The sequence below is a fragment of the Canis aureus genome, chromosome 31 (assembly GCF_053574225.1).
Source record: "Canis aureus isolate CA01 chromosome 31, VMU_Caureus_v.1.0, whole genome shotgun sequence".
Lineage (NCBI taxonomy): Eukaryota > Metazoa > Chordata > Mammalia > Carnivora > Canidae > Canis > Canis aureus.
Window position 1 is genome coordinate 4715091 of NC_135641.1, and position 16229 is coordinate 4731319.

The window sequence follows — 16229 nt, forward strand, 5'->3', positions numbered from 1 at the left end:
GAGGTCAAAATACTAGTAAGTACCTTTTACAAAATATAAACACCAGCTCTCTAATTCAGCTGAACTGAATATTTAAATAAATTTTTCCACTTTTCTCTTCTGGGAAATAGCAATTATTCTTGGTCACTCTATTATGCAACACCATCCTGCCACACAAAACTGAACAAACCCACATGCTGATGTCACGCTGCTGACAGTACTGGCATACAGTGCAGGCTGTAAAGAGAGTTCCTTCTCACAAAAACAACTGGAAACATTGCGGACTCAAACCTGCAGCAGCAGCGTACCAGCGTGAGCTCGGGGTCCTGCAGCCAGGAGGGCAGCGCTGCCGGCTGGCTCATCGCCTGGAACAGTGTGGCCCTCAGCGCACAGTAATTATCTCCACGGACTCGCCTTATGGAGGTGAACTTCTGAGACACCTCCTCATAGCCCTGGGTAAAAGCATCAGAGAAATCAAAATGGTCATTACTGACTCCAGACAGTAGGGAAAGTTTTATTCCTATGGAAAAAAAAAGGTGCCTCTGATCACTGAAAGAAAGAAAATAAGGCTGGCTGAGTCCTTCATATAAGCTGTTCTAATCCCTTCCTTTATTAATCAAAAGAAATAAACAAATATTAATACTATATAAAACATTAGCTTATGTAACAGATACAACATTAAAAACACATAAATGAGGGGCCGCCAGGTGGCTCAGCAGTTTAGTGCAGCCTTCAGCCCAGGGCGTGGACCTGGGGACCCAGGATCGAGTCCCACATCAGGCTCCCTGCATGGGGCCTGCTTCTCCCTCTCCCTGTGTCTCTGCATCTGCCTCTCTCTCTCTCTGTGTCTCTCTCCCTGTCTCTCTCTCTCTCATGAATAAATAAATAAAATATTTTTTTTAGAAAACCATAAATGATAAACCAAATAACATGAAAACACTAGCCACCCCCCAGGGTGAGAGTTAGCTGTCCTGTTCTAAACAACTGTTGTTTAACACTCACTAATAACCAACATTCTGAGGGGGTTAATCTGTGTTGAAAGTGACCCAAACTCTAATGAAGAGATAGGAAAGAACAGAGAGGTGTACTAAGTTTATACCTTCGTATTTAAAAATAAAATAAAAATCCCAAGTTTTCACAGTATATTATAAAAAAAAAAGTCTACATGCTAGGAGACATCTGGATAAATCTATCAGATTCTTTAAAAAGTGGATTTAAGTGTCATTCTTACTTGGTCTGGAAGTGAAATGAGGAAATGAAAATGTTCAGTGACATACATGCTGTCACCCAGAAACAGCCATCCAAATGGAGCATTTGGAAGCATACTCCAAAAACAGCCACCATATAATGGTCCACAGGTACGCAGACAAGCTGATTTCTCCAGCAGAAAGATGCTTGAGCATCAGAATCAACTTTGCTGCCTCCTGCACCTCACTAGCTTCCTCCCATGGGGCCTACTGCTCCTTTTGCTCATCAGTACCAGTCCCTTGAATCTCTGCTTCCTTCCCTGCACTTAAACAAAGAAAGGAGCATTGCCCTCATCATGGGGTCCATGGGGTGGGGCACCATGCAGACTCTGCTCCAGCACTGGACCCTTGTTATTAGTTGTTTTCAAGGCTCAAGTCATAGAATGATGTTCTCAGTGGGTGTGAGCAGCGTTTTCATTCAGTGCTCCAATCGCTTCAACATACTGAGGGCTGGTCAAGCACCATTTCCCTTTAGCGGACTCCCAGTTACCCTGTATACTCGCCACGGCTGACTCAACCATAATTGCATCTTTTCAAATGCATAAATTACTCAGGTTATTTCAGAGATGAATCAAGCTTCTAAAATTAAATTTGGGTTTATACACACTTACTTTCAAAAGAATATCCAAAACAAAAATAAACCGTAAGACCAATAAGGACAAAAAGAGAATTAAGATCCAAACTGTCATTGGGCCACTGAGATGCTCTCCTTACTGCCACAGGTCCCAAGTGACACTTGTCTAACTGATGTGCCTTTTTTTATGTGGTCACTAAAAGAGTCCAACTACATGGTCAAATCTTTCATTCAAACTAAAATCACAGAGAAAGGGTTATTTATTTATTTATTTATTTATTTATTTTGAGAAAGGGTTTTAGCAGGAGTTCCAAAATATGGAATATTTGGATAATTTAATAGATACTTTCGAATTAGGGATCTTGAGGTGTCAACTGTTAAAACAGATCATTTAAAGAGTCTGAGGTTGTAAGATAAAATTGCAAGTCAGGGAAACGATTTCTAGGGAAGGTGAGAAAACATATGTTAGGTAACCTGGTTATCGAGTCTGGTACAGGGCTGGAGTCTGAAAAACCTATAAGTGGCCAATATACACATTCAGCAGCTGGCTTCACAAATGTCAGCATTCATAGTCCCAGGCATTTCATGATCAACCTCTCTACCAAGTGCCTGAGACACAAAGAGATTGGCAGGGAGCAAAGCTAAGACTGGCTCTCAGAGCTTTAAGGAGCAGCTACAATCTGAGGAAGGTCAGCCCATTTCAGGGCAGGTGTGAGAGCTGAAATGTGTGTTAAAGAGGCATAATGTTTTCTATAAAAACGAGCTTGGAGGAAAAGAACAGATATATACAAGATGTTTAAAAATGTTAAACCCTACTCCTAACTCTGGGAGATGGGCTGGGGGTGGTGGAGGGGGAGGTGGGTGGGGGGTGGGGATGGCTGGGTGGCGGGCACTGGGGGGGGTGGCGCTTGATGGGATGAGCACTGGGTGTTATTCTATATGTTGGTAAATTGAACAACACCAATAAAAAATAAATTTATATAAAAATAAATAAATAATAAATAAATAAAAATGTTAAACCCTGAACAATACAGATCTAAACAATAGAACAGATATTCCTATCAAATAGGACAGGTCAGTATCTCTAATATAGCAAGTATGTTCAAATTCGTAACATAAATAATCCTAAGAGAAAAATGAGCAAAGGATAAACCCAGAGGTTACAGAAGGTGATGGAAGTTTTAGGTTGAAACTGGCATTTTGTAGCTCAGAAATGGTCAAAGGGTAGCAATTTCACATCATTCAACCCACTAAGGAATGCTGGGTACAGGAGACATTCGAGGGAAGAACCAACAGGGTTCTTGTGCTTGACCAGTGTGCAATGGGTATGGGCCAGCGGTCTGACTTGGACAATGACCCAGCCCAGTCACAGCAGGACCATATGTCATGGGAATCCCCAATGTCCCACAGCCTTGGACACTCCATAAGGGTCGTCAGTCTATGTGATGGGACCAGGAGGGGCAGCTCCAGGGACACCCTAACAAAGGGAGTAGTTTCCCTGCACAGGGAGCGTGGGAGAGCCTAGACCCCTCGGACAGGAGGGCAGACCAAACCGAGAGAGACCTCAGTTTGGCATCTGCTAGTCCCATCCCTAAAGCTTTTACCAAACAAGGCCAGAAGGACATTCCCAAATGACCCCAAGAGGACAACCAATGATTGGCCCAACTCTGAATAGCACAGCATCATTTAGATGCATTTTTCAAAGAAACTAATGCTGGCCCTATATTAATACTGTGACTCGAAACCAGTCCCTTACATTTGAAGTCTGTCTTCTCATCTCTAAAATTCGACCACCAATATTTATGTAGTCTAGGAACAGTTGTAACTACGTCTAAAAATATAAAAGGACATATTATATATATATTTTTTATTTTTTATTGGTGTTCAACTTGCCAACATATAGAATAACACCCAGTACTCGTCCCATCAAGTGCCCCCCCTTAGTGCCCGTCACCCAGTCACCCCCACCCCTGCCCACCTCCCTTTCTACCACCCCTTGTTCATTTCCCAGATTTAGGAGTTTCTCATGTTCTGTCTCCCTTTCTGATATTTCCCACTCATTTTTTCTCCTTTCCCTTTTATTCCCTTTCACTATTTTTTATACTCCCCAAATGAATGAGACCATATAATGTTTGAAGGACATATTATATAATTACTTATGACAGACTATTGGAAAGACTTGAGGGGATTCCTGGGTGGCTCAGAGGTTTAGTGTCTGCCTTCGTCCCAGGGCGTGATCCTGGAGTCCCAGGATTGAGTCCCACATCGGGCTCCCTGTGAGGAGTCTGCTTCTCCCTTGCCTGTATCTCCGCCTCTCTCTCTTGCTCGCTCTCTCTCGCTCTTGCTCTCTTTCTCTGTCTCTCATGAATAAATAAATAAAATCTTTAAAATAAAAGGAAACACTTGAAACCTTCTTGTATCTAGGGATCATACCTTTTTCATACATGTGGCTTTTTGTGTATTGCCCCTCCATTCTTTTTTGCAGTAGTCCATGATGTCCATTTCAGGAGCCACACTTAATCTAGCTTCTGCTGAAGAATCAGAAAGGAAGGTGGGTGGATAATGAAAGAAAGCATAATCAAAATAACAGCACTGCTTTACTCAGGTTAATTTTTCTATAACTTCATTCCAAAAAGATCCAGAACCCCGCCACTACCTACAACCATCCCCTCGCTCCTAGAAACCCAGAGATCTACCAGCCAGAGTGATGCATTTAAAACCGAAGTCAGACAATTATCATCACTCCTGGGTTCTGAGAGCTCCAGAACCTCCCACTGGAGTGGAATCAATGTCCTTACTTCCTACAAGGGCCCCTGTCCTGGCCTCCCACTGCCTCTGGCCTCAGCTCTCCAAACTTGGACTGCTCTGGCCGGATCAGCAGCCTCCCTGTACTTCCACACACTGTGGGGCTCCAGCACTCCCTACAGGTCTCTGCTCAAATGTCACCCAACACTCATATGTCACAATGTCACACACACACCTTCACTCTATTCCCCTTTTACTGTTTTGTTTTTCTTCTAGGCACTCATCAACACCTGACATATTTCTTTTTCTGCATTTCTCCCTAAACCCCCACTCATGAATACAGTAAAACATAAGTTCCTTGAGCCCAAGGACTTATTTTGTGTCTCAGCTGTGTCCTGAGCACTTGGAACTTCACTGACATAAGGTGTCCAAAAATATTAATCAAACTAATTGTGCAACAGTCAGAGCTATGAAAAAATACATCTAATGGTTTTTAATTAGTTTTATATAACCATTATACAAAGAGATAAGACCTACCATAACAGAAATTATATGTCTTTATTTATTTATACTCTGCCCTCATCCCAAAAGGCTATAAACTATTGATAGGAAGCCAGAAACTAATGAAGCTCTCAATGTTAGCTGAGCTACAGACCTCACATTGGATTCTAGTAATACATTAAAAATATAATTTCCAATCAGACAAATTATATAATAAAAAAATGGGCTTTAGATTTTCCTTGTTTAACATATGGGCTCTGGGGTCTGATTTTGTGGTAAACATGTACGCACGCACATGGGTATGTGTGTTTTAGGAAGATAACTCTCAGGCAAATCTTGACTTCCTTTTTTAAATTATTAAAGAAGTAAAGGTTAGCAAGGAAATTAAGACATAAACACAGAAGTACCTTATAATGTATTTACTCCTGAGGAAAGATGTAAACTAAAAACACATTCAGCTTGATTCAACAGGTATTTACTGAATGTCTGCTATATGGCAGGCATTGAGCTAGAAACTGAGCTTACTGAGCCAGTTTACAGATGACTAAAGAAAAGACTACAAGTGCTGACAAGCCAGGGTGTGACAGATGCAGGGATGAGGCAGCACAAAGTCTTTGCAGCTTACAGACAACTCTATGGCCTAAGTTAGGACTGGCTTTACAAGTGTAACACACCACTGAAAGAGTAATACCCAGAGACCACAAATACCAATGCTGCACAGCCAATGCTAAAGAGAGACCCATCAGTGTTTTAATTCAAGAAACATTTTTTGAACATGTACTTAGTGGAGGGAAGAACTCCTTGTACCTGCCTTCTCACTCACTTCCCCACAAAGTAGAAGGAATGGCAAACATCTGGAGTTGAGGACACTAATAAGGCCCTGTTTTCCCACCAGGCAACGTGAGGAGCCTCAACAGACAACACACTTCCAGCTCAGGAAGGCCCTCCACAAAGTGGAGCCTCCCTGCTCTCCTGGCTGCAATCCTCACTGCAGTCCCTAGTCCTGCCCACAACGAGATAAGCCCAGCCTGTGAGCCCGGCTGGCAGGTCCACTGCCCCCAAACTGAGAGGACACAGCAGGGGACCTCACCGGGTCAGTCAAGAGGCCAAGCCACATGTCATAGCCCTATGCTGAGAGGCCTCAGGGGACAGTGAGGGCGGGGAAGTGGAGGACCCACACAGCTGCCAGCACCAAAATGTTACCTGAAGTTCCATCCTGCTGCTGTTGTTGGGGAGGAGGGCTCCAGCAGCCAATGCATGCCCTCCTTTAGGACAGGAGGTGGGGGCACAGGACAAGGCTAGCCCTGACCTCAAGCTGCTTAGGGTCACCACAGTTCCTTTCTTTGTTGAAATACAAACTACACAGACTCTGTTACTGCTTCCAAGAAAGAACACTACTAATGTCAAAAAATCAAAACCAAAACAAAACAAAGGAGAAGCTGAAAACCAGAGTGGTAAACAGGAGCTCAAGTAACCAACAGGTCTGGTCCTTAAGCACCATATGGTAATAAAGATCTGAAGAAACTGCCCAGAGTGGAACAGAGGCTATAAGATAAAAGTCTATGAAGGGGCATGTCATGAAGGGCTTTGGATGGCTGAGGGAGGCAAGCAAAATTTCCTTCCAGTTCTGGAAGAGTAAGTAGAGAGAATAAGAAAAGGACAATATTCCAGAAAATAACGGCTGAGAATTCTTCCAAACTAATGAAAACTAGGCTTCCAGGAATCCAAAAAGAAGACTTCAAGCAGTAGGTTTTTAAAAGTCCACACTTAGCAGACATCAGAAAGAAAGTGCAGGATACCAAAGACAAAGACAGAAAAAACTGACATTATCCACCAAGGATTAGTCTGACTGCAGTACTGTCAACAACCTCATCTGCAAAAGGATTAAACAACTACTCATCTGGAGTTCTTAAAAAAGAGGTTGAGATACATTTTCAAGCAAACAGAGCTTTCCACTGACAGACCCGTACAAAGGCCTTCCAAAAAGCCTCATTTCAGGAAGGCCAATGAACCTAGAAGGACTGATATGCAAGGAGTATACAGGGACCCACTTTAACCTCGGACAAAAGCTGGAAATGACACAGCTCCCTGAAAAGCTAAAACACTTGCACAGGGAGGGCTGCCCCTGCAGACAGGGGAAACCCACGGCAGAGCACCTGCAGAGCCACAGGAAAGCAGGAGGTCCCCGCAGACGCAGCAGTGACCCGGGATGACGGAAGAAGCACTTTCTCCTGAGGAATACGACTAACAAGGACTCCACGCCCGAAGTGAATGGTGTCCAATGGCAGCAGCAGAAACAGAGCATCCTCTCAAGTGTCATGGAGGACCAACACAGATGGCACAGGGACACACCTGACTGAACAATTACAGAGACGCTCATCTCTACCACAGTAAAAATTTCCACCAGTTCCTTGTGAGGACAACTCAAGAAAAACCTGGAAATGATCAAAAACCCCACTGTGTGTCATTTGTTCCTAATTACACATATGGCAATATTTTTCTTAACCATAAACTAAACACAAACTAGTTCTCAAAACCAACCAGCAGAACATGTACATGCAAAGGTAATGAGAGAGGAAATGCCACCTGGGAATCACTAGTGGCATATCCTGCAAGTGCAACATCCCCACTTGGCTCCTGCACAAGCTAGTAGGGAAGTTCTTCTCTGAAGACAGCCCTGCTGGCCATTCCCCACAGCAGAGGACGCCAGGGGTCGGGCCTCACCCTAGCAGCAACAGCCCATAGGTATGAAGGTCTGGGAAGGATGAATGAGAAGAGCAGGCATAACTAAGAAGAAACATGGACAAAAGGTCATGAAACAATGAGACAATTCCTGCTACTGATCCCATAATCATCCTTTAAGTCAATCAAGTGCACATGGCCATTTTCATAAAAGACACATGGAGCCAGCTTCTTGAGAAGTCCTCCCATTTGAAATGAAAAGTGCATTTCAAATCCAAACTCTCCCTCTAAGAATACAAAGGAAATCACAAACTGAGAGAGGGTGGTGTCAAGGGTACACAAATACGCACATGTGCAAAAATGACATGAACATAAAGGATGCAGAGAGAATATCTGCATTACAATTTTAAAACCTCAGGAAACAGTATTCCTCAAACATACTCAGCAAAATGAATAATAGATGCAGCTAAGACCATATGCATAAGAATGTTTCCTAGGAAGGACATCTCAGCATTTTATGAAAATGGATATATTCACTTACTGCATTTCCTACTATAAATAGTAAGAACTCACAAATAAACAATTCCAAACATACCTGATAACTCTCTTTCATGTGTAAGTAATTCTTTCTCCTTTTCTATTTCATCCGCGTCACGATACATATCCTCCTCACTGAAATCACACCAAATTAAGACATTTCAAAAATTGGTTGCACTGACATTTTCCCTCCTGTTACATTATGCACGTGCTTAAAAAATTTATTAGACACTAAAAGTCTAACTTTCTCATGTTACATGATGATGATCTGATAAAATATGAATCTTAAATCTTGGATGTTCATATTTTTATCATTCCACTTCAGGGTTTCTTAATTTCAATGAGATACTTAAACATCACTTTAGTGGCTACATAGCTCTGAGGTCATTTGAACTGTAACATTTATTAATATGGGCCCTCAACTATATTCATAAGCATCTCAGCATGTGTCTTATCATTGAAGCCATGTCATGATCCTATCAAGTTCCATGAATGAAGAGAATACTAATAAAAGTATTTACACAGGAATGCAGGCCAATTGTATTATGTCACAAGCACATTTTACAATCACTAATTTAAAAACAAGGATAGGAGAACAGCAATTATTATAAGCTCAACAAAACTAAAAAACAAAAACAAAACAAAAAAACCTTCCAAGGCTCCTTCTGCTCCCTGACCCCCACATTCAAGCAGCCAGTCACATGAAAAATTAGAGAGGTTGACAATCCATGAAAGACTCCTAACTCTGGGAAACGAACAAGGGGTGGTGGAAGGGGAGGTGGGTGGGGGGATGCGGTGAGTGGGTGACAGGCACTGAGGGGGGCACTTGACGAGATGAACACTGGATGTTATACTATATGTAGGCAAACTGAGCTACAATACAAAACAAAAAATAAATTTTAAAAAAGAATATATCTCTACTGTCCCACATACCTGAAGTGCTGCCACTCTGACCAACTTATATAATAGGTTTCTAAAATATCTAGTCTCATTTAGCAAGTGATCAAGAACCTACTATGTACTAGAAAGGGAAAAAAAAACCCATTGGGTGCTAGACAAGGATTGAAAAAGGGTATTTCCTTTAACCCCTCAAGATAAGCCACAATTTGATAATGATGAGAAACCGAAATACCAACTATCTTTGCTAAAACCACAAGACATGTGAAAGCCCAAATAGCTTCAAGGGAGATGAAGAAACAGTAAATGACAGAGGACAGGGAAGCTTCCATGCCTCCATGCCAGAAAAGGAACATCTGCTGGATGGTAAGACAGTAAACCTGCAGAACCCTCAGAAGCACTTAGGAACTGGAAGTGTCAAGTACTTTTCAGGGTACAGGAGGCACCCAGAGCGGAAAACAAGGAAACTGACTGATGTACACATAAAGTGTAATCAGACCTCCAAGTCCCTAGGTTTCCTCCCCATGACGGCACATCTCCAATCTTCACACAAGACAGAGGCTCCAGGTATGATGACACACAGGAAGTAGTTAATAACAAATAAGGACCTGAGTGAAGGACCTGAGATACTCCTGTCCCCAATTCCCTCAGCACCCCAGCTCCTAGTACATGGCCCAGCATAGCAGGGGGAAAGAAAGAAGAGATGAGCAGGAGCAAGAGACAGATGAAGAAGGGATAGTGAGAGAAGCAGATGAAGTGGAGAATCTAACATAGCCACCTTCCCCACCTCACTGAAACCCTGTAATGGCTCCCAAATAAGCAGGGAAGTCTGTATGTAGACCTAGCCTGTATTCCACAATTCCTCTACACATACCCACACTTCAGTCCAAATACTTGACCAACACTAGCCTACGCTTTTACATCTGTGCTTGGCTCAATCCATTCCCTTTGCTAGAATGGCTCACTGCCTAACATAGTAGGACACATGTGATATGGGTGATCCCGCTGTAGAGTGCCATGGTTAGAGTGAGGACCCGAAAGTTACAAGGTCTCATTAGCCCTGTGTGTGTGTGACTATGGAGATAAAGCAACTATACCTCTTGGTGCTTAAATTTAACCACTTAAACTTAACCACTGTAAAAAGGACAGTAAGAGAACTCATCTCTAAAGATTGTTGTGAAAATGGACACATGTAAAATACCAGCTTTCCAAAAAGTTCTTCTTATTCTCATACTACACCACTGGTGTGGAATACTAATAAACAATTCACCCACTGGTCATTTATTGTTCCTTTTTTCCTCTCTAAATAAAAGTAATGTGTATGGGCCTATTTTTTTTTAAGATTTATTTATTTATTTATTCATGATAGACAGAGAGAGAGAGAGAGAAGCAGAGACACAGGCAGAGGGAGAAGCAGGCTCCATGCCGGGAGCCTGATGCGGGACTCAATCCCGGGTCTCCAGGATCGCGCCCGGAGCCAAAGGCAGGCGCCAAACCACTGGGCCACCCAGGGATCCCCGGGCCTACTTTTAAAAATAGTGTGGGGCTGAAGGGACATATTAGGAAAAGATACTTTCCATGTTCTCCCACCCCCTGTGAGATTCCAAGTAAAAGGTATGGTGTCACCCAGGGAGCCTACACTAGAGGTAAAAGCAAACAGAAACCAGATTCACAGGGACTATACATCAAAAGCCTAAAATAAAAAGTGACTAAATGTGTTAGTTCTTCTTTTAATAATTTCATTATATCTTTTGGCCTCCATTCTAATCTTATCAAATAAGAGAGAAATTCTGATCCTATAAAATAAGCATTTAAGTGAACCACTTTCTTGACGTCATCAGAAGCATGCCTTTGGGCAAGCCACTTTCCTAATCTTGGCCTTGGTTTTTCTCATCTTCAAAGTGAGAAGAGCAGATAAGATCTGTACAATCTACATGGTTCCTCTTCCAGGGCTTAAGTTCTAACAAACTATGAACCTATGCATTGTTAAAAATTGTGCTTCAAGAGAATTCTGTGGCTATGCTGCAGGCACATGTGGCTCCACTTTTGTCCTCTTCCTTTTAATTTGCAAAATAACCCAAGTGCAATTGCAACACCAGTGCCCAGAGGAAGTTCTCTAAACAAGCATCTCTTAGTACAGCTACACATACAAATTTCCACAAAGGGCAATAGGACTGGAACGAAAAGAAATCAACATGAGAACTAAATGTGAAAGGAAGACAGAGTAGAAAGGAAGATTATTGGAAATAAAAAAGCACTTATTCAAGATATACAAATGCAGTAAAGTAGAAATGGGTGAATGGGAGGCCAGAGTACATTCAAATTACTTAAACCACAACCAGATTTCATTCAGATCCTGTGCATAAATGTTTGCTAACTTCCCTGGCCACCAAGGACAAGTATCCAAGGACGTTTGCTGACTTTACAAGGCCACAAGGAAACCGTATAATATGGCCTTTAAAGGCCACTTTTAAAATGATACTAAAGCTGTAATTCCTTGGAGAGAGAATAAATTTTAAGCAATAAGTTCAATTAGTATGGTCAGAAAAGATATTTAATAGCCAAAATGAAATAAGTCATCCAACATAAGGGCAATCAACTGAAGAGATAGAGATGTGTAAGGACAAGAAAAATAAAAATATTATTTAATAGTTCACTCAATAATCTTTTGCTTTAACCTTTTTAAATATCAAAATATTAAAGCTGAAAATAGCAACAAAATATTTATATATTTATATTTTGTATTTATATAATTTATGCTTATCATACATTATATTTAAACTAGAGGTTTGAGTTTTTATGAGAAGGGAAGGTAGTGAAATAATGAAAAGAAAAAGGATATCACATTGTAAGATAAAATCGTCACGACTGGTTTCAGAAATTTGGTAAACTTTTGTGTTTACATGTCAAGTTGGGGTGGGGAGTGTCTACCATTTGACACAGAAGAGGCCACTGAAGCTCAAACTCTCAAATGATCACCATGGCCAAAGGTTTCCTTCTAGAAAACATAAAAGATAGGTAGAAAAGTAAAACGAAGTCTTAAATGTGACTTGATATCTTGGGGACCATTGCATGTGAGTCATGGTCAATAACACAAGTGAGTTAAATTTTAAAACCAAAATCCTAGTAAGTCCTACTTAAAAAAGTCTTTTTTTTAAAAGGGATTTGTTTATTCATAAGAGATAGAGAGAGAGAGGCACAGACATAGGCAGAAAGAGGGACTTGACCCCAGGATCCCAGGACCATGACCAGAGCCAAAGGCCCAACCAAAGGCCCAACCACTGAGCCACCCTGGTGCCCCTACTTAGAAAATTAAAATTCTTAGTTTAGTATATTGTTATTTCAAAGTATGTATTTTCTTTTTTAAAATTTTTTATTTATTTATTTGACAGAGACAGAGAGAGAGCACGCGCACCCACACATGTGCACACAAGCAGGGGGAGGGGCAGAGGGAGAGGAAGCAGACTCCCTGCTAAGCAGGGAGCCTGATGTAGGCTAGAACCAAGGACCCCGGGATCATGACTTGAGCCACCCTGGCGCCCCTAAAATGTGTATTTTCAAGCTCCCATTCTCTTAAGCTAGAGATGAAATATCTTATTCTTAACATCGAAGCAATATACATGATTGAGTCAACTACATGATTTTGCATACCAAATTATAACCCTTCTTGATCTGTTCAAAGACCTGCATAAGAATAAATGTTTAAAAATTTAATTTAAAAATGGTTACCACATACAAACAAAATTATACTGTTGCCAGGAACAAAAGCTATCAACTAAAGTCATAGAGCTCAGTGAAGCAAGGCGTTTCTGTAAAGCCAATTTTTCAAGTTCTGATAAAAGTAAACACGTAATATGAAAAAAGCCAATTCTAATGTATATGCAAAACTAACAAGAGAGCATTGTAATCACTCACCATTTTGAACATTTGCATTAAGTTCCCCTTAGTTGTCTAAAAAAGCTAAGCTGAGTATGGCTTTATTCAGCTTTCTAAACTTGAACGCTGCAGTTCACGCTTAACTTAGCCTATCCTAGAAGACCAATGGCCCAGGCAGTGTTGGTAAGACAGTGTCAACCGCTGTGACACCAATGTACCTTCCCACAAATGCACAGGAAAAGCAAAGACCACTCAACCCAGCCTTTCTCCACCACTTAGCAGTTTTAGAGATAGGTGAACAACACATCAAATGCAGGAAAGTACTGACACCCAAGCCAACATTCCACCTCCCTTCCGCAAGTGGACTTTCCATGACTGGCTCATGCTACTCCACGTGACTTCCAGAGGTGTCTGGGGACAACCCAGATATCCTCAACGATGAGGTTTGAAACAGTCTTTACTTCCAGGTGGGAGAAGGGATAGGAGGGAGTAGCTGTTACCTCATCAAACATAGTCCCACAGGAGCTAAGGAGTGAGGTAAGTGGGACAACACATTCACACGACAACATATTTAGCAACATCCAAGAACAATGGTTTAATGACTTATTCACAGCCCTTTTGAAGATCCAAAGCTTTCATTAGAACCTTGGCCCAGAAAAACAAATATACATAAAATTTTACCTTCAATTTCAGAGGGGTTCACAAACATGTTCCCCACCACACACTGCCAACCTATGGACCCCAGATTCAAACCATGTCCCGTCATTAGGCAGACAAAGATGGGCCTTGCCATAATCTTGCTTCTCAATTCCCTAAGCATGTCTAGCCTGGCCACCAACCATGTCCCAGGACCATCTTTGTCTTTAAGGATGGTAGTTTACTTTAGCTAAGGGCAAGAAGTAGACACAGTCTCAGCCTCAAATGCGGGGGGGGGGGGGGGGGGCAGGAGGAAAGAGCACAGAAGACATGCTCACAGGAAGAGTGAGGCAGCTTCAAGGAAGTCAACTGAATCTGGTGTGACCTAAGACTTCTTCAAACCAGATCGTTAAGTCATCTGTAAGCCATCCTTAAGGCTTGTCCAGGGGATGCCAGCCAACACCAGCTCTCAAATGAGCTAGAGGAGGAAAGGGGAAGGTCATTATAAATCATGCTCCTCTGCCTGGTTTTGCTGAGAAAGCCAGAAAAAGATGGAGGTAGGTTCCCACCGAGGCATCAGGAAACTTGGCCCTGAAACCTACTCCCTGTCTCCCTGGCCAAGAAGCACTTCTGTTATCTGCAACTCAGTTTCCTAATGTGTAAAATGGCAAACCTAGGCTGGGTGGTTTTGTTTTGTTTTTTTTATTCCTTTCAGACTAAGTCTGTAAATCTATTGACAGCAGTAAGAAGTATGCCTCAAAACCTTTTCATCAGCAAAGAGCCCTCCTTCCTACCGTGGCCTAATTCCCCAGGTTCTGACTCTGGAAACCACATACAACAGAAAAACTTGCCAAATAACTATGCATACTTTTAGGAACATGGTTCTGGATTCAAAGTTTCTCCATCTCAAAGGGGCATGAGAATGCTAAGGTGCAGCTTCTGAGGGGAAGGGTCTCTAACCGGGGAGTCATAGCTCCGACCACCAGGGCAAGAGCAAGGCTGCAACAGTTAGAAACCAGGATGGGCTGTGGAGGGGCAGAAGCAGAAGACACTCCCTCTCTCTCCCGGCAGCCCAGCCTGCTCTACTCTCTGCAGAGTCAGAGGTGCTTCTCTAACCCTGAAGCGAGAGACCACATTAGCTCACACATGGGCCTACACGGTGGTTTCAATTAAAAAGTAAAATGATACTACTTAAAAATCAGGATATTTCATTAAAAAGTCAGGATACCCGGATGCTTTGAATACAGAAAATCCAGGAAGCAGAGGGTAGAACCTAGTGGCCTCTGACCCCAACAGTGATGGACACAGCTCTCCAGAAACCCATGGTCCACACCTGGCCTCACTCACTCAGGTCACCTGCATAGCTCCCGGGGTTTGAGACTGCCTTCGCCAAATCTTTCCCAGTAGCCATAAACACATTGAAAGTGGATAATAATACCATCCCAAGAGGGTTTGGGTGCTCAATAAATGAGAAAGTCAATGCCCATGGTAAAGAACCATACACATGAAAGTTATTATAATACACTAGCTGCACAGGCCTGCCAAAGATTGCTTTATAGGAAATGCCAAAAAAAAAAAAAAAAAGGAAGTCACATTTGAACGCACCTAATAATTCAACTTGCCAGCCAATAAGCTACCTGTCAAAATAGTTATCTGAGTGCTTTCATCAATTTTGGAATTCAAAGGCATTTATATGTGCCTAGAACCTGAATGTGTAGAAAAAGTTTCTACGCTTCAAGTCTATATTCGGCTTCCACCTCACTCCCACACCCTTGCTGAAATCATCAACGCTTCCGATTTATGCTGCCTTCTTTACAATTCACTAAACAGTTGATCTAACCAGCACTGCCCTTCGTATTTAAAAATAAAGGGGGAGGGGGATAGCTAGTGAAGCCGTTAATGGGCAGAGAGCATTGGGTCAGACTCCGTCCAAAGTCTGCTCCACAGGTGGGGAGCTCATCCAGCAGCGACCTGCCTTCCGAGAACAAACTTGTCGCAGGGCTCAGTTTTCCCTCGGCTCCGACAAAAGCAACCTCACTTTCTTCCCCAACCAAGTCGGAGGAAAGACGCACTGGGAGTTAGTCAACACTACGCTGTTCCGGCTGGTGTCCCAAGTTCCCGGCGCTTTAACTTTAGAGCCTTGCAGAAATAAGAATAGAGGGCGCTGGGGGCCGGACCCGGGAGAGCGCGGGCTCTGAGCGCCAACGGCCGAGAGCTCCTCTCCGTCGCCCACCACCCGCCCGGGCCCGGGGAGCGACGGGCTCTCCGCCCGCGCCTCCGCAGCCCCGCCCGCCCCCGCCGCACCCCCCGACTCACTGCTCGGCCGGGCACCGCGCCGCGGTCCGGGGCTGCCCGCCGGCCGCCGCCTTCCCGCCCTCCCGCGGCGCGGCTCCCGCTTCCCGCGCCGACTTCTCGGCGCAGCCCGCGCCCGGCCACGCTCCGGGCTGGGGCATGGCGCCCCGACTCATGCGGCCGCCTCCGAACGACCCGGAGCCCCTCCCGTCCGGGCGCCCGGCCGCAGCCGCCGCCGCCGCCGCCGCCGCTCCCAGCCCGCC

General features: G+C 43.3%; 1 protein-coding gene across 5 annotated transcripts in view; it reads right to left on the reverse strand.

Annotated features, from left to right (window-relative positions):
- Positions 1 to 16165, reverse strand: part of OTULIN (OTU deubiquitinase with linear linkage specificity) — a 51536-nt gene extending 35371 nt beyond the window's left edge. For 2 of the 5 annotated variants that reach the window (XM_077879540.1, XM_077879538.1), the window contains exons 1-4: positions 15991 to 16165; positions 8324 to 8400; positions 4234 to 4331; positions 288 to 431 (exon numbers count right to left, since the gene is read on the reverse strand). In XM_077879540.1, coding sequence (XP_077735666.1) covers positions 288 to 431; positions 4234 to 4331; positions 8324 to 8400; positions 15991 to 16142 — 471 coding nt within the window. In that variant the 5' untranslated portion in view covers positions 16143 to 16165. The remainder of the gene's footprint in view (positions 1 to 287; positions 432 to 4233; positions 4332 to 8323; positions 8401 to 15990) is intronic. The other 3 variants (XM_077879539.1, XM_077879543.1, XM_077879541.1) reach the window with 3 other exon arrangements.
- Positions 16166 to 16229: the final 64 nt, after the last annotated feature.